A 25,040-nucleotide genomic window follows, 5' to 3' on the forward strand; every position below is an offset into this window, starting at 1 on the left:
CTGTGACGGCTGCCGCGGTTGTTCTTCTTCCGCCGCCTCTTCCTCCTCCACAGAAACACCTTCCTCATCATCACCATCATCAGAGTCTGACTCCTCTCCTTCCCCACACGACTCCTCTTCTTCCTACACCTCCTCCTCCTCCTCCCCCCTCTGTGCTGCCGCAGGTGTTGTGGGAACATCGGGTTCGTGTGTAAATGGCTCCCACGACTCCTGCTGCCGTAACTCTTCTCGTTCACGCTCCTCCACAGCTGTATCCACCACTCTACGCACAGCACGCTCCAGGAAGTAGGCGTAGGGGATCAAGTCGCTGATGGTGCCCTCATCGCGACTCACCAGTTTGGTCACCTCCTCAAAGGGCTCCATGACCCTACATGCATTTCGCATCAGTGTCCAGTTGTTGGGCCACAACATCCCCATCCTCCCAGATTGTGTCCTTGTACTGTAATGATACAGGTAGTGGGTGACGGCTTTCTCCTGGTCTAGCAGGCGAGAGAACATCAGCAGGGTGGAATTCCAGCGAGTCGGGCTATCGCAAATCAGGCGTCTCACCGGCAAGTTGTTTCTATGCTGAATCTCCGCAAAGCGTGCCATGGCCTTGTAAGAGCGCCTGAAATGCCCACACAACTTCCTGGCCTGCTTCAGGACGTCCTCTAAGCCTGGGTACTTGGACACAAATCTTTGCACGACCAGATTCAGCACATGTGCCATGCAGGGTATGTGTGGCAGCTTTCCCAAATTCAACGCAGCAATCAGATTGCTGCCATTGTCACACACCACGTTGCCGATCTCAAGCTTGTGCGGGGTCAGCCATTGCTCCACCTGTTTGTTAAGAGCAGCCAGGAGAGCTGCTCCAGTGTGACTCTCCGCTTTCAGGCAAGACATGTCTAACACTGTGTGGCACCGTCGTACCTGGCATGCAGCATAGGCCCTGGGGTGCTGGGGCTGTGTAGCTGGAGAGGAGATCGTGGCACCAGCCAAGGAGGAGGAGGAGGATGACGACAGCGAAGCGGTGGTAGCAGTTGGAGAGGAGGTGGCTGGAGGCCTGCCTGCAAGCCGTGGAGGTGTGACAGCCACGTACTCCCTGCTTGCTGCCATCGGTCACCAGGTTGACCCAATGGGCTGTGTATGTGATGTAGTGGCCCTGCCCGTGCTTGGCAGACCAGGCATCTGTGGTCAGGTGGACCCTTGACCCAACGCTGTGTGCCAGAGATGACACCACTTGCCTCTCAACTGCACGGTAGAGTTTGGGTAAGGCCTTTTGTGAAAAATAATTGCGGCCTGGTATCTTCCACTGCGGTGTACCAATGGCAACAAACTTACGGAAAGCCTCCGACTCCACCAGCTTGTATGGTAATAGCTGGTGAGCTAATAGTTCCGCCACGCCAGCTGTCAGACGCCGGGCAAGAGGGTGAATGGCAGACATTTGCTTCTTCCGCTCAAATACTTCCTTCACGGACAGCTGGGTACTGCTGTGGGCAGAGGAGAAGGAACCGCTCAAGGGAAGAGGCGGTGTGGAGGAGGGTGGCTGTGAAGGTGCAAGGGAGAAAGTGGATGAAGACGATGCACCTGAAGGAGGAAGAGGAGAAGGAGGGTGGCTTGTCTTTTGAGGGGTGCTGCTTTTCCTCAGGTGTTCTTGCCATAGCTGTTTGTGCCTTCTCTCCAGGTGCCTTCGTAAGGCACTTGTCCCTACGTGAGAGTTGGCCTTTCCACGGCTCAATTTTTGCTGGCAGAGACAACAGATGGCTTTGCTCCGATCTGAGACACACACGTGAAAAAATTTCCAAACCGCTGAGCCCCCCTGGGCTGATGGCACTACGGTGGCATCAGCAGCTGACGTTGAAGGGCATGTGTGCTGGCTGGCCATAGCTGGCGATACATGGCGCCGGACACTGCCCCCAGCTGTTTCTGAGGACGAGCTCCCTCTGCTTCTATCATAGAGTCGTCTCCTCCTACTCCTCTCTGACTCCTCCTCTGAACTGTCCCCCTGGTCATCTCCTCTACCGGGAACATATGTGGTATCCGTATAATCGTCATCATAATCCTCCTGGCCAGCTGTGCTTTCTTCAGACACCTCCTCAAGTGCACCAACTTCAGGTGGTCCACCATCATCCCCATCCACACACGTTACGTCCATATTATCGCCACCTAACTCAGACGTATGAGGTGGTGTACCTGCGCCTTCTTGTTGTTGTGGCAGTAGTGGCTGAGAATCAGTGATTTCACCACCACCACCAAATAACTCCTGCGAAGTGTCAAATGCAGCGGATGTGGTGCTTGTTGTAGCGCTGGTGGCTGCGGGAAATGAGGTGTTCTGTGTTAAAAACTCAATCACCTCCTCACGATTTTGGGAAGTGATGGCACGTGCCTTCTTCTGAGCACTGTATTTTGGGGCAGGTCCGCACGAAATCAGAGAAACACCACCTCGCACAGACCTGCCGGTGCCTGGTGGCCTTCCTCTGGGCCTGCCTCTACCTCTTTCTCTACCTGGTTAGTCCATTTTGTCCATCTCGGGGGGATGCTAGCTATATGCAGTGAGGTGGGTTCTCACTCAATACAACCGGTAGTTAGATGCAGTGAGGTGGCCAGGTGGGTTCTCACTCAACACAACAGGTATTTAGATGCAGTGAGCTGGGTTCACTCAACACAACGCTAGGTATATGCAGTGATGAGGTGGGTTAAGTATACACAACAGGTACTGAGTAGTTAGATGCAGTGAGCTGGGTTCACTGAACAGTGAAGGTACTTAAGATGCAGTGAGGTGGGTTCTCACTCAACACAACCGGTAGTTAGATGCAGTGAGGTGGCCAGGTGGGTTCTCACCCAACACAACAGGTATTTAGATGCAGTGAGCTGGGTTCACTCAACACAACGCTAGGTATATGCAGTGATGAGGTGGGTTAAGTATACACAACAGGTACTGGGTAGTTAGATGCAGTGAGCTGGGTTCACTGAACAGTGAAGGTACTTAAGATGCAGTGAGGTGGGTTCTCACTCAACACAACCGGTAGTTAGATGCAGTGAGGTGGCCAGGTGGGTTCTCACTCAACACAACAGGTATTTAGATGCAGTGAGCTGGGTTCACTCAACACAAAGCTAGGTATATGCAGTGATGAGGTGGGTTAAGTATACACAACAGGTACTGGGGTATATGCAGTACTGGGTAGTACAATGTGCAGCTCCCTGTCACACACACAGGTAGTCACTGAATGTACTGGGCTGCTGGCAGTGGCACAAACACTATCAATTAGCAATGCTGTGCATGCAACAAAAGTGTCAGTTTGACACACAGAAAAAAAAAAAAAGTACAGGATGAGCTCTGACAAGAGCTGTTGCTGGGTGCTATAAAAGCAATAACAATCAGCCAGGAGCAAGCTAAGCAGCCAAGAACCTAACTAATCTGTCCCTAGAAGAACAAGTCTGCAGCAGCTCTCCCTAGTCTGTCTAATAGCAGGCAGACGAGTGACTGTAATGGCCGCCGGAGGCTGCCTTATATAAGGGGGGGTGGGGCTCCAGGGCTTAGTGTAGCCTGAATGGCTACAATGTGCCTGCTGACTGTGATGCAGAGGGTCAAAGTTGACCCTCATAGTGCATTATGGGGCGAATCGAACTTCCGCAAAAGTTCGCCTGGTGCAGGCGAACGCGAACCCCCGAAGTGCAACAAAGTGCAAATATTATAAGAAATAGCTTTTGAGAATAATAGTTCATTTGAACTTTAACTGATCAAATATATACCGTACAACCACATGCAATACGTTAACTTAACCACTTCCCCACCGAGGGGATTTACCCCTGAAATACCAGAGCAATTTTCACCTTTCAGCGCTCCTTCCATTCATTTGTCTATAACTTTATTATTACTTATCGCAATGAAATGAACTATATCTTGTTTTTTTCGCCACCAATTAGGCTTTCTTTAGGTGGGACATTATGCCAAGAATTATTTTATTCTAAATGTGTTCTAATAGGAAAATAGGAAAAAATGTGGGGAAAAAAATCATTATTTTTCAGTTTTCGGCCATTATAGTTTTTAAATAATGCATGCTACTGTAATTAAAACCCATGAAATGTATTTGCCCATTTGTCCCGGTTATAAAACCGTTTAAATTATGTCCCTATCACAATGTTTGGTGGCAATATTTTATTTGGAAATAAAGGTGCATTTTTTCAGTTTTGCATCCATCCCTAATTACAAGCCCATAGATTATAAAGTAACAGTGTTATACCCTCTTGACATAAATATTTAAAAAGTTCAGTCCCTAAGGTAACAATTTATGTATTTATTTATTTTTTAATTACAAAAAAAAAAAAAATTGGGGAGTGTGGGAGGTAATGAGTTAATTTTATTGTGTAAAACTAATGTATTTGTATATGTAAAATGCTTTAGGGTGTAGTTTTACTATTTGGCCACAAGATGGTCACAATGAGTCTTTGTTCATGCGACCTGCAAGCGTCTGGAAGGACGCTTACAGGAAGCACTATGAGGCTGGGAAAATCACAATGATCGCGCTGTTTCTCATAGAAGCAGCAGATCATTGCGGGGCCTTAGATCAACGAACGGGAATGGATTTTCCCGTTCATTGATCTCCGGGCGAGCGGGCAGCGGCGTGCACGAGCGGCGGGAGCGCGGACAGCGGCGGCGGCGTGGGAGGTACGGATTTCTCCGTCCCTTGGTTTTATAAGGATGGAAAAAAGGGACGGAGAAATCCGTACCGCAGGGGGTAAAGTGGTTAAAAGTGCGGCAGGAATTACTTTTCTGCATTGTTATACCGTTATTACAATTTTTGTATTTTCGATTTTCTTTCCTACTGGATTGTTTACAACACACAAAACAAGTTTGTAAAAATGATATAAGTAAAACGTTTGAAAAAAAGGTGAATAATAGTTTCTAAAGCTAGTCACTCACAATGGTTGCTAGGAATCATTACAGGTGACCCATTAAATGTTTAACCCTTTAAAGAAGACATGCCTGAGAAGTAGTCTCTGCAGTGGCCACACCCAGATGGGAGGCGCCTGTGGTGGAACGGCATTTCCTCTCCAGGAGGCATGGGGGCTCTGATCAGATCAAGGTATTTGATTTGGGCATGCCATAGACATAGCCTGAATTTACATTAAGAAGGGACAGGTAGTGTTAGGTGTAGTGTTTACAGTAGGGATAGTTTTAGGAGTAGCTAGGGAGCGGACTAATGTTATGCGGAGGTAGAAGCCTTAGTATAATATTGGCAGTTTTGCCAAAAATCTAGTAGCGGCTTTACTCAGCGCCCTTTTTACATGAGATACAGAAGGGTAGGTTTTAGGCCCCTTTTACACATGCATGCCCCCTCCATGGCCTTTGTAGGCTCACTCCTGTGTGCTGTGTTTATTCTTCAGACAGCTTTGTCTGCTCTCAGTCTCAGTGTGTCTGTGAGGCTGAAGGAGCTGTAAATTGTGAGAAAAGCAGAGCTTCACAGACCTTCTGCCTCCTGTGGCTCTGTGCTGCTCAAGCATGTCAAGAATCCTGTAATCCGACTCCTTAATAATCACAGCTGGTCTTCTGAGTCACATGTCTGAGCTCTGCACTCATTTTCGCCTCTGCTTTTCTCAGTTTTCAGTGTTGGACAGCTCCCAAATCAAATCAAATCAAATCAAAGATAGCTTTATTGGCATGACCAAGATTCATTACAGGTATTGCCAAAGCAAGGGGAAATAGGGGACATGGGAGGGGGTGGGGTAGGGGGACAATGGCTAAGCAGTCAGTGGACATTTTTAGGTTTACAGTTCTGTTATGCTCCTCTCAGTCTGTGGCATGCTGTGACATAGTGTGCAGCGATTGTCACTGTGGATTCCTCTTCTCCTAGTAGGATATATGTTTTTCTCTCATCTTCTAGTGTGAGAAAGTCTGGGAATAGTTCCGACAATTTCTTAAAGTAAGTGTCCCTGGTTGCAGTATATTTGGGGCAGTGCAGCAGGAAGTGGCTTTCATCCTCAAGGGTCTTCTGCTCACAGTGTTTGCATAGTCTCTCTTCCCTGGGTTTGTACGTCTGTCTGTGTCTCCCAGACTCTATTTCGAGGTTGTGAGCACTCAATCTGTATACACTCAGGATTTTCCTCTCTTGAGAGTTTTGCAGCTTTTCCAGGTATGGGGCCATTTTATATTCTCTTTGTAGAGACTGGTATATGGCTAGCTTTTGTGACTGTTTTATTTCACTCCTCCATTTTTCCACATAGTTTTCTTTGCTCTTAGCTGTGGTGTGTTTTATCTGGACTTTTGTTATGACCTGTGGGTCGGGGGTTGGAGGGAGTATAGAGCTGACCACGACTTTCAGTGCACACAGCTTTTCTTTGTCTTCATTGTGCAGCATGGCTTTGTAGTGGGGTGAGTCAGGGCTGCTGCTCTGTAGGTGGGCCCAGAAGGACAACACTCTTTTCTGTACCTCAAGCAGTAATGGGAATCTCCCCAGCTCAGCTCGGCAGGCATTGTTTGAGGTACTCCGATGGACATGGAGAAGGTGTTTGCAGAACTCAAGGTGGAATATTTCTGTTGGGCTGGATTCCCATTTTGATTGGTCTGGGTAGGTGGTGGGGCCCCATACTTCACTTCCATACAGTAGGATTGGGGTGATGACACTGTCAAAAACCTTCAGCCAGACCTTTACTGGTGGTTTGAGGTGGTACAGTTCTTTCCTGATGGCATAGAACGTTCGGCATGCTTTGGCTTTTAGGGCCTCCATGGCTGACTTAAGGCTTCCTGATTGGTTGATTTCCAGACCAAGGTAGGTATATTTATCGGTTCTGCTGATTTCACAGTCATTGAGTATAAAGGATGGGCTCTGGGCTGACCTGTTTTTCCTCTGGAACACAATGGTTTTGGTTTTCTTTAGATTAATGGGGAGTGCCCATGTTGTGCTAAATTTCTCCAGGGTTTCTAGGCTGTCTTGTAGGCCTTCTTTAGTTGGTGATAGCAGTAAGAGGTCATCTGCATACAGTAAGAATTTCACTGTTGTGTCATGCAGGGTGAGTCCTGGTGCTGATGAAGCCTCTAGGGCTGAGGCTAATTTGTTGATGTATATGTTGAAAAGTGTTGGACTCAGGCTGCAACCCTGTCTTACCCCCCGACCCTGGAGGAAAAAAGGTGTTCTTTTCCCATTTACTTTCACACTGCACTTGTTCCCAGTGTATGAGCTCTTTATGACATCATATGTTTTCCCTCCTATTCCGCTCTCTAGGAGTCTCAGGAACAAACCTGGATGCCACACTTAGTCAAAAGCCTTTTTAAAGTCCACAAAGCAGGCAAATATTTTTCCCTTTCTTCGTCTGTGTACATGGTGCTTGATAAGGGTGTGCAGGGTGTAGATGTGGTCGGTGGTGCGATGGTTTGGCATAAAACCTGCTTGGCTCTTACTGATAACATTGTGCTGTGTGAGAAAGGTGAGGATTCTCTTATTCAGGATGCTGTTGAACAGTTTTCCCAGTGTGCTGCTCACACAGATGCCTCTGTAGTTGGCTGGGTCATAGCGATCTCCACTCTTGTAAATGGGAGTTATAAGTCCTTCATTCCAGACCTCAGGGAAGTAACCGGCGTACAGGACCAGGTTGAATAGTTTCCATATTGCAGCATGGATTTCTGTGGTGCCAGACCTGATCATTTCTGATAGGATTCCATCTGTGCCACTAGCTTTTTTGCCTTTCATGGATTGTATCTTCTCTTTTATTTCCTCCAGTGTGAAAGGTGTGTCAAGTGGGTTTTGAAAATCTTTCACCTTCTCCTCCAGGTTCTTTAATTTGCTGAATATTTGTTCTTGTTCTGGGCTGAGTTCTTTTATAGGAATGTCTCTGTATAGGTCTTTGAAGTATTGTAGCCAGACTTGGCCATTTTGGATATGCTGATTATTTTGTTTGGTTTTTTTGCCAATTTGTTTCCAGGTCTCCCAAAAGGAGTTGTCTTGCAGGGATTCTTCAAGCCGTTCGAGTCGATTTTGGATGTGATTTTGTTTTTTCTTTTTAATGGTCGCTTTATATTGACGTTGTGCGGCGTCATGTGCTGTCCTCAATTCCATGTTGTTTGGATGTCTGTGTTTTTTGTTTGATATGGCTCGTAGGTTGTTTCTTAGTGACTTGCATTCACTGTCGAACCATTTGTTTGAGTTTTTCTTTGATGGTCTCTTTTGGGCAGTCCTTCTTATGTTGGCCATTTCTGCAATGGTGTGTAATATCTGGTTGAAGTACTTTGCTGCTTGCTGCACACCTTGTTGATCAGGGTTGTAGGTATACGTTTGGTAGTCCAGAAGTAGCTGTATTGCTTCTGGTCTGTTGAGAGTCTCCTTGTACTTTATGGTTGATTCTCTGGACCATTTAAAAGTGGGTGGTAGGTTACACAGGCTTCCTGGATGTTGTTGTACAGAGGGTTTGCTTGAGGAATTGATGTATAGTAGGATTTGGTTGTGGTCTGACAGGTGTGATTGTGGGGTGACTATGAGAGCGCGGATGCTTGCAGGGTCCATGTCACTGATGGCATAGTCCACCACACTGCTACCTACATGGGAATTTAGTGTATATCTCCCTAGAGAGTCCCCCTTGGTTCGGCCGTTAAGGATGTGAAGTCCTAGACCTTTGCAGAGGTTCAGCAGTTGTTTCCCATACTTATTGACTGTGCTGTCATAGCTGTTTCTATCTTTCTGTGTGGTTTCAGGGTACTGGGTCTCAGGTCCAAATATATGGAAATTGCCTTCTGAGGTGAGGTAGTCTTTTTCTGTTCCTGTTCTGGCATTTAGGTCACCATAGATGAGTATTTTCCCCAAGGTTTGGAAGTGAGCAGCTTCCCTTTGTAGGACTTGGTAGCTCTCTGGATTAGAGTATGGTGATTCTGCTGGTGCAATATATGCTGCACAGAGGTAAATGTCAGTCTGAGAAGAGATGATGGGGCTGCTTAACTTTAACCAGATGTGGCTCTTTCCTCTCTTCACTGGTTTGATGTATTCTTGGAGCTCCTCCTTATACCAGATTATAATCCCTCCTGAGCAGCGGCCCTGCTTGATATGTTTGTGTTTCTGGGCTGCGACAGTGAATTCCCGATAACCAATGGGTACTGATGACTTGTCCTCTGTCTGGGTCCATGTCTCTAAGAGGATCTGTATGTCCACCTTTCTTAGTCTTTCTTCAAAGTCTGGGTCGTTTATTTTGGTTCCAAAAGCTGAAGCATTCAAGCCTTGAATATTCCAGCTGCTAATTATGAGGGGTTTCATATTGTGTTTGGTTTTGTTTACCTTGTAATGAGCTGTTTATAGGGCAGTCAGTTTTCCACAGTCCATCCTTCAGCATATTGTGTGTGGCAAGAAGCAGTTTCCTTAGTTCTTCTGCAATGTCAGTGCTCTGTGGTGTTATCTCAGTTGTAGGTCTTGTGGTGGCTGGGTTCCTCCTCTGTTGCCATCTCAGGGGATTCACATTTTGGTTTACAGAGTGATTTATGTTATGCCTTTTGGGGGTAGTCTGGCTTGGATCGGCTGGTGCTGCCGCTGTCTGCGGTCTGGGTGTCAGGGGCCTCTTAAGCACCAGGTCTTTAAACTCTTTTGCCAGCAGGCTCACTCCTCGCTTATTGAGGTATTTATTGTCATACAGATGCTGATCTGATATAGAGAAATGTTCTGCCAGTTGTAGGTTTGCTGATGGGCTGATTTTGGTAGTCAGCTGCTTATTTATATCCTGGATTGTCTGTGGAGAGATGTCTTTTCTTGGTAGCAATTTAGACAAAATGATTTTGGAGCTAGGGAATTGTTTTTCTGTGGCCATTATTAAGGAGCACAGTTTGTCTGCAATGAGGTCTTGTCTATTGTCCAGGTTGTTTGTCCCTGTATGTATGATGATATGCTTAGGGGCAGTGAAGTTTGGCTTGTTTATGACCTCTGCTGCTTTTTCAATTGTTGGGCAGGGTATTGTTTTAACATGTTTCCCAGGAAAAAGACGTCTTGTATTGATGTATTTTCCATTAGAATCAATTATCAGTGCTATGTCAAAGCTTGGTCTCTTTGGTTGGAGTCTCTCTGCAGAGGTGTTATTGCTGTTCTTTGAACTTTGAGATGTGTTTTCCGTTTGCTTTGTTTCATGGTCCTGTGAACTTGAAATGTAGATCTCTTGATTTGTTTCTCTGGGGTGTGTTTGTGGAGCCGTTTCCCTGGGCTGGATGTTTATTTGTTTAAGGCTTGCAATCTCTTGTTTAAGCTGGTTGTTTTCAGCTTGCAGTATTTCAGTTGCATCTTTGAGTGACTTCAAATCCGTTTTTAGTTGGTTAATTGTAATCTCATTGTCATTTTTGTTTTTTGCAATCTGCTCTCTGAAAAGGTGAAAGTCTCTTTCCAATTCAGATAAACTGTCCTTGAGGGTGTCTTGTGTGGGATGTGATGTTTTCACACCAGATGCAGCCTTGCCTCTGGAGGATGGTTTGGTAGGTATATGTCCACTGTTAATGGCATCAGGATCTGGCTGGTTTTCTATTTGACTTATTACTTGATTTTGCATGTGAGGATACAGCTTTTCAAACTCCTCCAGGTAGTGTTGTACACCTTGTATCAGGATTGTGCCAGTGTGGTACACGCTAACAGTCAGCAAAACAGTCTCTGAGTCCTCCTGATCCATAATTCTTATTTGTTTCCCTTTTGGTATACTTCCTAATTCAGTGTTCTTGAATTGGTGGCAGATAGCATTATGCCAGGCCTCGGTTTCCTCTGTGTGGAATAACAGATCTGTTTTTATTCTGGGTTTAGATGAGAAGTCTGCATAAAGAGTCTCTGGGTTTTCTTGAATTATTTTCTGTTTTTGAGCTTTCTTAGCTTTCTTGCTTTTGCTCTTGGGTGTGTAAACAATCTCCAGGGTGTCAGACAGAGACCCCCTGCTGGCTGTGCTGGGCTCATCTGTAACATGGCTAGTCTTTTGTTCTGCTGGTTTTAAGCTTTCCATTGTAAAATGGCTAAGTAAACTGTTCTTATTTCTATAGAGAATGTAATATTTAGCAGAATGCCCTTACCTCAAAGGACTCAGTTCTGCAGACTTGGCCGATTCTGGAGATGGTTTCTGCTGTTAGGATCTGTTGGTTGACAGGATTTGGTTTGCTGCTGCTGCTTGCTTTCCTTTGATCTTCTCTGCTTTTCCTCTGAGTGGTCCAGCTTGATAATCCTTTTTGGTGTCTTTTTATTGTTTTCCCTTCTTTTCATTCAGATTTCATTCAGATTGTTTGCATTATAAGCTTTAGTCTTCCATAGGTTGCTTCATTTTTCAGATTATTTCCCTTTAGTTGCTCATTGCAAGGTAAAATTAGGTGGGTTTTCAGGAGCTCATGCTTAGAGCTGCTTCCATCTCAACAGCTCTAAAGATCAGTCTCACAGACACACTGAAACCAGTCTGTGAATAATAAACACACCACTACAAGCAGGCTCTTCTGACTTACTTCCTGTTTAGTGGCCATCGTGATTGTTTACAAAAGCAGTTTATGAAACTGCTTTTTTATCGCCAGGATCGCAGCGGGCAGTGGCAAAAATGTCACAAAGGGAGCTAGGAGAGGACGCCCAACAGGATGGTATGTTTATTTATATAGGATTTTTTTCAATACAGATTCTCTTTAAGATGTGAGGAGAAAAAATAATTATTGAAAAGAGGGAATCTGAGGAATAGTGATGGTCATGTCTAGAACTCATGAAGTAGTATGTGTATGAGATTTTTGTTTGATCAGCTGATAGATTTGCAAAGCCCGGATTTGCTGTGGTCGCATCCTGCTTTACCACATGATCATGACTAGCAAATCAGAGACTTACATATCTATCACCTGACCAACTGATCACATGCTTCTCCGTAAGTTCTCCTAGACGTGACCATCACTACTGAGGAAATAGCCAGAAGCACAGAAATTCTTGCCATTTGCTTTGAGAATACACAGTATGCGTTTATTCCTAACCGTGTAGACTGGCTGCAACTACAGAAATGACTTATCAAACGAATTACCTCGGTGTTCTTCCCATGCGGTTTCTGTTGGAGTCCATCCACTGCCACATTAGGATATAAATCATGCCTGAACGCTGGTGAGTGCTTCCCATGCTGGTCAGCAGATGATGGACGCAGCCCCTACAGAGAAACATAGAACGTACAGACCTTAGCCCAACTCCAGGCAGGCATAGGTCTACAATGGACCGAGTCATAATCTGGAATGCAAAGCACCCAACTATTGCTTCTTATGTCTCAAATGAAGCCTCCGCAGCTTGGATTGTAACATGTGGTCAACTTTACTTTCTCTACAGGTGAAACTCAAAAAAATTAGAATATTGTGCAAAGGTCCATTTATTTCACCAATTCAACTTAAAAGGTGAAACAGACTCGTTACATGCAAAGCGAGATATTTCAAGCCTGTATTTGTTATAATTGTGATAAATATGCCTACTACAAGTTTTGAAAAACCTTAATTTGAAATCTCAAACCTTTAGTATATTGTGAAAATGTTCAATATTAATAGGCTCAGAGTGCCAGACTCTAATCAGTTAATTAATCCCAAACACCTGCAAAGGGTTCCTATATCATAAATTGGTTTCACCTTTTAATGTGAACCTGAGATGAAGGCTTGGGGCTTCCTCTAGCCCCCTTCAGGCTGATCAGTCCCTCGCCGTCCTCTTCCGCCTCCTGGATCCTTCAATATGGCTCCCGGTAATCCGGCCAGTCGGGGCGTAGTGTGCATGTGTGGCCTGGGTGCAAGCGCCCAGGAGTGGGTCCTGCAGCCTGGAGTGTTCTGCGCCTGCACAGTATTATTGTCCAGGGCAGAACACTCCTGGTGGCGGTAGCACGAGTGGCCGGACTGCATCTGCACCACCTGGCCGAATTATCGGGAGCTGTAGCGGATGATCAAGGAGGTGGAAGGTACCCTTTTAGGTGAAATACTGAAATGGACATTTGCACGATATTCTAATTTTTTCGAGTTTCACCTGTAAGCCACCAATAGTATGTAAGCCACGATGGACCAACACCAGAATATTGTGTCTGATTGGTGGAAGTTGAGAAGTAAATTTCTTTTCTTTGCAGAAACAAGTTTCTATATCAGGCTTAGGGCTCAAACCCACTAGCAGCCTTTTCTAAGCGCTAGTGATTTGAAAAAGCTCTTGCTAATGCAATGCTATGGGGGATTTTTATAAAATCACATCGCTCAAGTGGGATCACACCCATAGCACTACATTAGCAAAAGCTTTTCAAATCACAAAGCGCTCAGAAAAGCGGTCCTGGTGGGCTCCAGGCCTGATGCTAACTCACCAGCTGCTTTTCCACTTTTATTTTGATCCTCTCCGCCTCTTGTCTTCGCTGTAAATAGTCATTCCTATAGTAAAAGAGTGGTTAGAAGAGAACATAGATTAGAAGAGACTAGACTTGACTGCCAGGATTTCATGTCAATTTCAATTATTTTATATAAAGTAATTTTTAATTCATACTATGACTGGTTATAACAGTATTTACCTCCAATTGTGGCAGTAAATAGAGTACATATAATTGTGTGCACACAGGATCACAGCATCATTCACTGTACATAACAATATCTAATTGCAAATAATCCCATCATTCTCTAGCAATAAAGTACTAAACTAAACACATCAGCAGTGTTTCAGAAAGCATCCGATTTGCATACACGAACAAATGCGGTATTTGGGGAGTATTTGCCCTTTGCTGATTTCTGGGTATTTTTCACATTGAACGTTTTTTGTTTTTTTTTTCTTCAAAAATCGCATGCGGCTGCGTTTCCGCATGCAGATTTACCCGCGATTTCGCATGCGATTTCGCATGGCAAGGAGCCATGCGAATTTAACCATGTCACTGCCTGTGTTAAGTTCCATTGGCTTTCATGCGAAATCGCATGCGAAATCGTGGGGAAATCCGCATGACAAAGCCGCATGCGATTTCCCTATTGAATACATTAGCGGCGATTCGCCCGCATTCCTGCCGCACGCGAAGCTGCACGACCCTGTCGTGCAGATTTTCACCGCACCGAAAAACGCCGCCGCCGCCGCACACGTGGAAACAGCCCCATCCACTAACATTAAGTATGCGAATCCGCATGCAGTGCCCGCATGCGGATTCGCTATAGTGGAAACGAGCCCTAAAAGGAAATAAATATAGCAGCCTCTATAATCCTCTTGTCCAGTTGTCCTTTAAAGGGAACCTGAAGTGAGAAGAATATGGAGACTCATTTTCATTCCGAGAGGCCCCATTCACACTGGGAATTGCAAAACGCAAGCAGAATCACTAGCGTTTTGCTAAGCGATTTCTACTGTGATGTTTCACTGTACTGGAAAGCAATTTTGGAGGGATTGCGTTTTGTGATTCTTTAACATTGAAATGCAAACATTACAAAATCGCTAATAAATGCTGCATGCACCCATGTTTGCGATTTCAGTAAATCGCAAATTGCTGGTGATTCCTACAGTAGTAATACAACTATTGACTTGCATTGCAAGGTCCTTTTCCAAGTGCTAGCGATTTACAGACAAGCTGAAATTGCTAGTAAAATGTTCCGGTGTGAATGAGGTTTTATACACCGTGGCGGTTCTGTAGAACTTTTGCTGTTATTGTGTACTGTCTCACCTCCTGCTTTAAGTCTTGTATGCTCCCTGTATTTGTCAAAAACAATGCTGGTGTTTTGTGTGTGTGATAACATATCCAGCAAGTTCTTGTCGGATATGTCTGAAAGGTCCACACGTGGCAACAGTGGTGGCAAGGAGGCCACGGGAAGCCTCTTCCCAGGTAAGTATTCACAATCTGCCTCGGGTAAACTTTACACCATGGGCTTCATGCTAAAGCAGTGCAGCTTAATGTGCAGGAGCGCATATTATGTACGCCTTACTTAACTGTGTTCGCTGCCATATAAGGAGCAGGCCTTCCCTTAGTTACGGGCAGTGCTTACCACGATACTTCACTAGCGTCCGCTACTATGACAATTAACGTTAGAGAAACCGAGAGCCCAATATAGTGTAGTATGTTCAGCATAAAATTAGTAAAGATAATTAGTGAGAAGAGTATACTCAGAAACGTGGATTACCACAAAGGCAACCACTGTATAGGCAGGTGAGGAGATTAGACCTGTCCTCACTCAGGGATAAGAAGTCGCTCTCTGTAGATCAGAAAAGGGGTAGATCACCCCTCCACCAGGGGTGGACACGGTACAGCAAACGGGGAACAGAGGCGCCAGCAGGGTAAAAGTGGATAAAATCTTTAAAATTTGCTTGGAGGAAGCGGTGGACTTACCTCCATAAAGCAGACACGAAAGACTGTCTGTATAAAAGTAATCACATTTATTATATAGTACCCCAAAAGTGCACTTTTGGGGTACTATATAATAAATGTGATTACTATTATACAAACAGTCTTTCGTGTTTGCTTTATGGAGGTAAGTCCACCATTTCCTCCAAGCAAATTTTAAAGATTTTATCCACTTTTACCCTGCTGGCGCCTCTGTTCCCCGGTTGCCATGACAATTAACGTGTTAATTGACATAGTAGCGGCCGCTAGTGAAGTATCGCTGCAGGGATACTTCACAGGACCACCCGCATTTGAAGTTATGCTCTTTGCTACTAAAGCAGTGGTCACAACTAAGGGAATGCCTGCTCCTTACATGGCAGCGATCGCTACTAAGTACGGTGTGCATAGCGTGCGCTCCTGCACATTAAGCTGCGCTGCTTTTATCCTGCGTCAAAGCGATGGGATGGTTGGTATATGAACACGTTTGGTCTATACTGATCCATTACATACACATGTTGTGGGGAACCGATGCGGTGGTGGTTTATCTGGTGTTCCTGACGATGGTGGAACTCATAGGGTCTTCTCTGTATGTCATTCAGTCTGGCATAATAATGTCCATAATGCCCATGCTGCCCATGTATTCTCGGGGCTCCAGGTCTTTCAGCAGCTTCCATCCTGTGTCCCCCGTTCTGATCGTGTACCTGAAATTACAGATATAAAACTGTAAATGGAAGCCCTAAATGATGGGTAGGTCAAATAGCAGCGCTGGTGGGATTCCAGGAGTAAGCTTTCAATAAGCCAGTCCCTTCACTGGCTGCCAGTTACACAGAGGATACAATTTAAAATCCTTACTCTTGCCTACAAAGCTCTCCACAACATAGCTCCTTCCTATCTAAATCAACTTCTTTCCAAATACCATCCTACACGCAATCTCCGCTCTACTAACAATATCCTTCTGTCTTCTTCCCTGATCACCTCTTCCCACTCCCGCTTACAAGACTTCTATCGATCCTCTCCCCTCCTCTGGAACACTCTCCCTCAACGCATCCGCCACTTACCCACATTTACTATTTTTAGGCGCAATCTGAAAACTCACCTCCTCAGGCAAGCATACTCTCCTACCTAGGACACTTTTCCCACTGACCACCATTTCTACCACTCCACACACAGCTTCCCTTACCTACTGTCCTATACCTTAAGGGCTCGTTCCCACTGTTGCGACGCGATTTCGGCCGCATTCCGACGCTTGTAAAAACGCATGCGGATGCGTTTCCACATGCGTTTTTACCCGCGATTTCGCCTGCGATTTCGCATGGCAGGGTGCCATGCGAAATTAACCATGACACTGCCAGGGCTAAATAAAATTGAAAAAGGTGCGAAATCGCACGCGAAATCGCGGGTAAAAACGCATGTAACAAATGCATGCGTTTTTACTATTAAATACATTAGCGGCGATTCGCACGGATTCCCGACGCAGGCGAAATCGTTGGCTCTTTTGTGCGTTTTTTTCACGCTGAAAAAAACGCACCTCAACAACGCTACAGTGGAAACAGGCCCATCCACTTGTATTACATGTGCGGATCTGCATGCGTTGGACGCATGCAGATTCGCGATAGTGGAAACGAGCCCTAAATGTTTAGACTGTAAGGCCTTTTGGCCGGGGCTCTCTCCCCTTTTGTCTCACAATGCTGTGTAATGGGTGTACATACCCCCCATCTTTTGTAAAAACATGTAGTTCATTTATTCACTGTATTAGCCGTTATACCCTCTTGTCTTAAAAATAATAATATTGTAGCATAAAGTAATATATTGAAATACCTTCTTCAGTCTGAGTAGTTACAGTATGGGTGGTGAACATAACTTCAAACACACGACTTTAGGAGAATATAAATAAAAAAATTATACATATACTGTAATACTATATATATATATATATATATATATATATATATATATATATATATATACACACACACACACACACACACACACACACACACACACACACACACACACACACACACACACCACACTCACCACACACGCACCACTATTGTTAATAAACTAATAAAATACATAATTGTATCCATCTTCCTTCTCCTAAAAATGACTTTTTTTAGATATTCCACAGTTTTATTTTATATTTAAATCTACTTTTCAAGTGTTTTCTGTTTTATTGTTTTTGCTCAATTATTCATTGAAGTATGCCAGAGCTAAACTATGAACTATTGACCCTTTTTATCTCTTTCCTGCTCTCAGAAGCCATTTTCTGCTAGGAAAGTCTTTTATAGTTGGAATTTCTTATCAGTGAGGGTCACACTGTAGTCTGACCCAGTCCTGACCTAGACAGGAACTGCCACTTACATACCTGATGTTTAACTCTTTCAGGCAAAGAAAAACGGAACATGGCACAGTTATTTGTGTGCTAGGTACGGTACATACACATGTCTATCTCATTGTGTCACATGTCATTATTTAAGGGCTGATTCACACTACAAGAGCTTTTTTAAATGCTTGTGATTTTGAAAAGCTCTTGCTAATGCAATGCTATGGGAGATTTTTACAAAATCACAGCTAGCTCCAGTGAGAACACACACATAGGATAACATTAGCAAGACCTTTGAAAAACCCCAAACACTTAGAAAAGCACTTGTAGTGTAAATCTGCCCTAAAGGACAGCTGAAGTGAGAGTGATATGCCATATTTATTTCCTTTTAATCAATGCCCTGCTGATCCTCTGGCTTTTTTTTTCTTTTAGCTATAGATTCCGAACAAGCACGCAGATTAGATCCTTGAGTGAAATTTGACTGCACTTGCCGCATGCTTGTTTTTAGGTGTTTGATTCTGACACTACTGATGCATGAAATATCAGCAGGACAGCCAGGCAACTGGTTTTGTTTAAAAGGAAATTCCAGTGAAACTTCCTGCAATCAGCCCCCTCTTACGTCTGTAAGAGTGCTCCTCTGGCTTTGCCACTCATATTTACAGATCAGCGTGGCAGCAGAGACTGAGCTTACCTATTCGCACATTGGGTCACTCCGCTGATCCTGCTGCAGTCACTAGGTGTCACTATCCTCTCTGCCTTCTACTCAGTCTGACACAAGTGATGTGCAGAGAAATTCAAACAGAGAGGAAGTCAGATAGGACACTGCTGGCACACTGTTGATCTGAGTGACGGGGCCAGGGTAGTACAGGAGGAGGGGTCTGGTGGAAAAGGAGGTGAAAATGATCGCAGGGCCTGCTCCCCCATAGTTACACCAGTGCTACGTATCCCTTTCACTTCAGGCGTCCTTTAACTGATGGCTAATACGGTGTAATACTCTACTATCATCGTACCGTGCAAATGTAGATGGTAACACGTGTATGAAGTGGGATAGTAAAAGCTGAAGGACTCAAATCACAGATAATTACCAGAAAAGGACTGCGATTCTGGACTCGTGGAGGCGGCTTCCATTCATTCCTATACGGATAATCTACTCTTCTCGGAGGTGCCGCTATTCTCTGTCTTGCTGGTTGAATCTCGTGAACTCTGGGCTTCTCATTTCTTGGAACTGAAAAATATGAATGAACCGCAATATCACAGCACCTGTCCATGGGTGTCAGTATGGAATTGTGCTGTTGGTTCATTTGGTGCTTTACCAGAAATTGCCACACTTAAATACCAAGAGGAGATATTAGAATGTGCTCCTAATCTTTTGATAGGCTGATGCTCTGTATGCTTGCATGTTGTATGATGCCTATTTTAGGGCCAGTTAGGACACATACAAAGTCAGGGGAGCCTCTGCGTGGCATATGTGGTGTATGTGACTACTCAAAATCATGCTTTTTTTGAATACTAAGACCTCTGCTTTTTACTGTAGGAATAGTAGTGGTTCCTGGATGGTTGGTCTGCAGTATTTGCATGAGGAGTGCAAAGGGTTAATTGATTTTGCAGTGTCATTAGCCACACCTCCTTTAGCACCTACATTTTACCTTACTTAACCACTTCAGTGTTTTCCCCTTCAGGACAGAAGCAATTTTCCCGTCAGCGCTCCTCCCATTCATTCGCCAATAACTTTATCACTACTCATCACACATAAATGATCTTTATCTTGTTTTTGTTTTGCCACAAATTAAGCTTTTTGTAAGTGATACTTGTTTTCAGTAATTACTTTATTTTCTATGCATTTTATAGGCAAATACACTGAAACAAGACAAAAACATAAACAAAATATTTATCCAATTCCATCCCTTATCGTTATAAATAAGCAATGCTACTATAAATAAAACCCATCCATTTTATTTGTTCATTAGTCCCGGCTATCACAACATTTAAATTATGTTCCTAGGACAATGTATGGTGTCAATACATTATGTGGAAATAAAGATGTATTTTTTTCTGTTTTGTTTTTTGTTATTTTGTCCCATCAATTGTAAACCCTTATGTACTAAAATAACAGTAATATACCCTCATGACATACATATTTAAACAAAGCTAAGTCCCTAAGGCAACTATTTATGGATCTTATTTTTTCACAGTTTTTTTAACCCCCAAATTTGTCAGCTTGGTAACTGGGATGGGGGGGGGGGGGGGGGGCTTTGGAAGTGATTTAATTATCATTTTAACATTAAAACAAAACAAAAACACACTATTTCTCCAATTCCACCCCTTATAGTTATAAATTAGCAATGCTACTATAAATAAAACCCACCCATTTTATTTGTTCATTAGTCCCAGCTATCACAACATTTAAATCATGTTCCTAGGACAATGTATGGTGTCAATATATTATGTGGAAATAAAGATGTATTTTTTTCTGTTTTGTTTTTTGTTATTTTGTCCCATCAATTGTAAACCATTATGTACTAAAATAACAGTAATATACCCTCATGACATACATATTCAAACAAAGCTAAGTCCCTAAGGCAACTATTTATGGATTTTATTTTATTTTTTCACAGTTTTTTTAACCCCCAAATTTGTTAGCTTGGTAACTGGGATGGGGAGGGGGCTTTGGACGTGATTTAATTATCATTTTTTTTTAATAAAAATATATGTTGTGTAATTCAACTTTTTGCCACTAGGTTTACCAGGAAGTGTTTCTTTTCTTTTCACTTTCATTCACATTCATTCTTATGAATGGACATGGCCCCTGATCTGGGTCATGTCCATTCATTACAGGCACTGCGATTGGTTTCGGGGAAGCCTTGCTTCCCTTCCGCAATCGCCGAAAATGAAAAATGCACCGCCGCTTGAACACTGGACGAGAATACTCGTCCAATTTGCATTTAGCGGCGCCTATCTGGGCGAGAATACTTGTCCAGATAGGCTTAATTTGTTAAAGTGTACCTGAGATGAGAACAAAAAAAAAAGGCTGTTGGCTCCCTTTTCATCTTCTTGGGTCACCTTGATCCTGCGCTAGCTGATTTGGTAAATTCTTCAGTTGGCTGGAGTTGGCACAGTCCAGCTGTGCGCATGCCCTCATCACCGGGAGAGTTTTGCCCCTGCGCAGTGGTACTGCGCAGGCACAGCAGGTACAGAACGGGGTGGAGAGCGTGTGTGCGGCTTGGAACCGAATCCCCCTGTCCCTCTTTCTTCCTCATTTGTCCCTCTTTCAGGACTGATGTAAAGATCTAGGCAAATAGTTATATTTTTCTACTTAAAAATGTGTTTAAAAAATGTGTTTAATCGACTTTAAACTTTACTTCCATCCTTTAAATTGATGCATTCCATATTTTCAAATGTTTAAATTAAGGAACCCTAATGATTATATATATAGGCCCAGTGTGGTTTGAATTATAAAACTACATCTTTTGCGTATGGATTATTTGTGGTATGCATGACTAGGGGTGTGGCAGGGGCGTGTCTTAAGGTATCCCTTTTTCTTATCTGAAAAAGTTGGGAGGTGCGCCTTTGGGAGGGATGAGCCTAGATTTCTGTGTCTAGTTAAACAACTTAACAGGTAACGCATAATGCATCACAGCAAGGAATTCATTACAACAGTGCAAAAATGTCCAGAAATACTGCATTTTACCTGGTGATGGTTTTGGTGAGACCGGCCCCTGGACTTGCCTGGCAGGTGCACGTCTGTTCCTGTGCAGTACAGTATGGCTAAACTCATCCTCCATCAACTAGAAAGCCAACACATCTCATTTACTGTGTTATTTATGCAATACTCTGATCTTTCACTAACAAGAAAAAAAAGCAGAACTCTCTAAGGATAACAGTGTATCAGACCTTACAACCTTAACAACCTTAACCCATTCGCGGTCCGTCGTTTTCACTTGAGAAATGTTCACCTCCCATTCATTAGCCTATAACTTTATCACTACTTATCACAGTGAACTGATCTATATCTTGTTTTTTCCGCCACCAATTAGGCTTTCTTTGGGGGGTACATTTTGCTAAGAGCCACTTTATTGTAAATGCATTTTAACAGGAAGAATAAGAAAAAAAACGGAAAAAATAATTATTTCTCAGTTTTCAGCCATTATAGTTTTAAAATAATACATGCCTCCATAATTAAAACTCACGTATTGTATTTGCCCATATGTCCCGGTTATTACACCGTTAAAATTATTTCCCAATCACAATGTATGGCGACAATATTTTATTTGGAAATAAAGGTGCATTTTTTCCGTTTTGCATCTATCACTATTTACAAGTTTAAAATAAAAAAATATAGAAATATTTCATCTTTACATTGATATTTAAAAAGTTTAGACCCTTAGGTAAATATTTACATGTTTTTTTTTTTTTTTATTGTAATGTTGTTGTTTTTTATATTAAACATTTTATTTGGGTATTTTTGGGAGGGTGGGATGTAAAGTATAGTTTTATAATGTAATTGTGTGTTGTTTTTAAATTTTTTTTAATTTTAGTTGTAGTTTTACTTTTTGAGTTTGAGTTTGTTTACATGACGTCACTCTAAGCGTAACACACGCTTAGAGTGACGCATCGGGGAGGGAACGGCCAGAAAAAGCACAGCTTCCGAGAGAAGCTGTCGCTTTTTTCAGCGGGGGAGAGGAATCAGTGATCGGGCACCATAGCCCGATACATTGATTCCGTGGCTACCGAATCCGTGGCCGGGAGTGCGCGTGCACGCGCGCGATCGGCCGCGGTAGTGCGCATGGTTCCTGGACGTAGTTTCTACGTCCAGGAACCAAAATAGGTTAAAGGACAACTGTAGTGCGAAGAATATGGAGGCTGCCATATTTATTCCCTTGTAAACAATACCGGTAGCCTGGCAGTCCTGCTGATCTACTTGGCTGCAGTAGTGTCTGAATAACACCAGAAACAAGCATGCAGCTAATCTTGCTTCAAAGATTCACACGTCACCCACCTTCTGGGCCTAGCGTAGATCTTCGTGCCGGTGCAGATCTCCTGCAGGTACACCACTCCTGCTATACCGTGATACAAACTTCAAAAATGGAGACTGCACACAAAAGGCTTCAGCATCAAGCTGTATTCAAAGCATGTAGAGGCACAAACACAACATGTTTCGGACGGAGCCCGAAACATGTTGTGTTTGTGCCTCTACATGCTTTGAATACAGCTTGTTGCTGAAGCCTTTTGTGTGCAGTCTCCATTTTTGAAGTTTGTGTGCAGCTAATCTTGTCAGATCTGGCAACAATGGCCTCGATTCATAAAAGCAGTGCGATAAAAAAAAATCTGGGAGGGAAAATACCGCACTCGGTATTTTCCCGGTCTGTGTGCTAATTCATAAAGATTTTCCCAGCTGCCTTTTAAGTTCGGTAAATTACCACAGTCCATTGAGCGGTAGAGCAGAAGTGTGGTAGAGCAGAAGTGTGGCGATATCTCTCTTTTGTTACAAGCTATAATTATGGCTCTCTGCACAGATGACTCACACAGACTTTCCCTGCACAGATGACTCACACAGATGGCTCCCTGCACAGATGACTCACATAGACTTTGGCTCCCTGCACTTTGCATTGTTAACACCTCACCAGAGGTGTCGGTAACTTGTTAAGATCTCACCTGAGGTGTTGGTAACTATCGTCAGGCTTACCGCTTGTTGAAGGCTTTATGAATAGACATTTGCTGACAATTTACTGACATGTGTTGGAGGTAACTACAGCCAAGTCGGTAATTTTCTTCACTGCTCGGTAATTTCAGTCTTTCATGCGGTAACAGCCTTTATGAATTGACACATTGCTAAGTGCTCAGGAAAATCTGCTGTTTTCAGCATTACCATGCGGTAATGCTTTATGAATTGAGGCCAATGTCAGAAACACCTGATCTGCTGCATGCTTGTTCAGGGTCTATAGCTTAAAGTTTAAGACACAGAGGATCAGTTGGATAGCCAGGCACCTGGTCTTGTTTAAAGGACTTCCAAGGCAAAAGCTGATAATTATTTTTACTCACCTGGGACTTCTTCCAGCCCATAGCAGCTGTCTCGGTCCCTCACAGCAGCCCCGGTCCTCCTCGGTGTCCCACCTTTAGCGGCCTGGTATTGGACAGCGGACCGGGGGTTGGGGACCCCTGCAATAGAGCCTTCCTGCTCCTCTCCTGGTGCCCTCGGTGCAGCGCTGTCCCAGGGAGCAGCATTTGATCAATTTGGTCAAATACTGCCTGCTCCGCTGCCGTAGGAGGCTTCGGGAACCCGAGTGCTCCCGAAGACGGGCCGCTCCATACTGCGCACGCGCGGTCTCTCGATCAGATAACAGAATTAATATGATTTCTGAGTGATGGTGAGGCACAGGGGCAGGCATGGTGGTGCAGCACATGGGCAAGCATGGCGCACATGGTACTATAGCGCCCATGGCACAATCCATGCCTGTACCCCTCTAGATACGCCACTGTGCATCTATGATCCTGGGATATGAATTGTCTTACTAGTAAAATATTCTGGGAGTAAAGACATTTCTCAGAAACAGCAGCCCATACAGAGGCCTGATGTGTCATCTTACTTACCTCTGGTGTCAGGTAATTGCGTATGCGTTTCTCTAGAAATGGCTTCTTCAGAATGGAGTTGACGGATGGTCGGTCTCGTGGAGATATTTTAAATAACTGGGATATCAGCCCCCGCAGATCATAGGAATATCTTGGGGATGGGGGATCATACCGTCCTCGGCAGATCTTCAGCACCAGCTGCCGCAGGTTGTTGGATTCAAACTACACATTAATGGAATAATAACAAGTTAAAGCAAATATTAATATTAGCATGATTTAAAGGGAATCTTCATTATGAGTAGTAATGAGCAAATATGATCCGGGTCTGGTCAGGCCATGCACCTTTGGCACCCGCTGCCACATTCCCACACCCAGTAACAACAGTAAGATAATGTAAGCCTTCACTTGCTTTTCATTGTGTATATGGGCAGCATGGTGGCGAAGTGGATAGCACTCTCGTCTTGAAGTGTTGGGTCCCCGGTTCAAATCCTAGTCAGGGCACTATCTCCACAGAGTTTATAGGTTCTCCCTATGCCAGCATGGGTTTAAAATTGGCCATCGACTATGATGGACATATGACTATGGTTATGACCATGGTGGGGATTAGATTGTGAGCTACTGTGAGGGACAATTAGTAACAAGTGTAAAGCATGGAAAATGTTAGCGCTATATAATCACTAGAAAATAATAATAAAGTAAAAATGTGAATTACACCAGCACTTAACTGGCTGATGAATGTTCAATTGTGCCAGACTTCTTCATCACTTGGACTGCACATTTAGCAGCTCCTGATTAATTAACCAGAAGCCAGGGCTTTCCAACCCCAGTCCTTAAGGGCCCTATCCAGGAAGCAGGTTAGAGGTTTTAACTGGTTGGATTAAAGGTGGCCATACACTGGCAGATGGCACCTGATTTT

The 25,040-nt window shown here is 43.9% G+C and overlaps 1 protein-coding gene across 6 annotated transcripts in view; it reads right to left on the bottom strand.

The window, feature by feature from the left end:
* Nucleotides 1-25,040, bottom strand: part of NEK5 (NIMA related kinase 5) — a 100,957-nt gene that overhangs the window by 24,535 nt on the left and 51,382 nt on the right. For all 6 annotated transcript variants that reach the window (XM_068267117.1, XM_068267116.1, XM_068267119.1 and 3 more), the window contains exons 9-14: nt 24,146-24,346; nt 21,246-21,342; nt 18,643-18,782; nt 15,742-15,932; nt 13,255-13,318; nt 11,965-12,084 (exon numbers count right to left, since the gene is read on the bottom strand). In XM_068267117.1, the coding sequence (XP_068123218.1) occupies nt 11,965-12,084; nt 13,255-13,318; nt 15,742-15,932; nt 18,643-18,782; nt 21,246-21,342; nt 24,146-24,346 (813 nt within the window). The remainder of the gene's footprint in view (nt 1-11,964; nt 12,085-13,254; nt 13,319-15,741; nt 15,933-18,642; nt 18,783-21,245; nt 21,343-24,145; nt 24,347-25,040) is intronic.

Source organism: Hyperolius riggenbachi, chromosome 2 (genome assembly GCF_040937935.1).
Source record: "Hyperolius riggenbachi isolate aHypRig1 chromosome 2, aHypRig1.pri, whole genome shotgun sequence".
NCBI lineage: Eukaryota > Metazoa > Chordata > Amphibia > Anura > Hyperoliidae > Hyperolius > Hyperolius riggenbachi.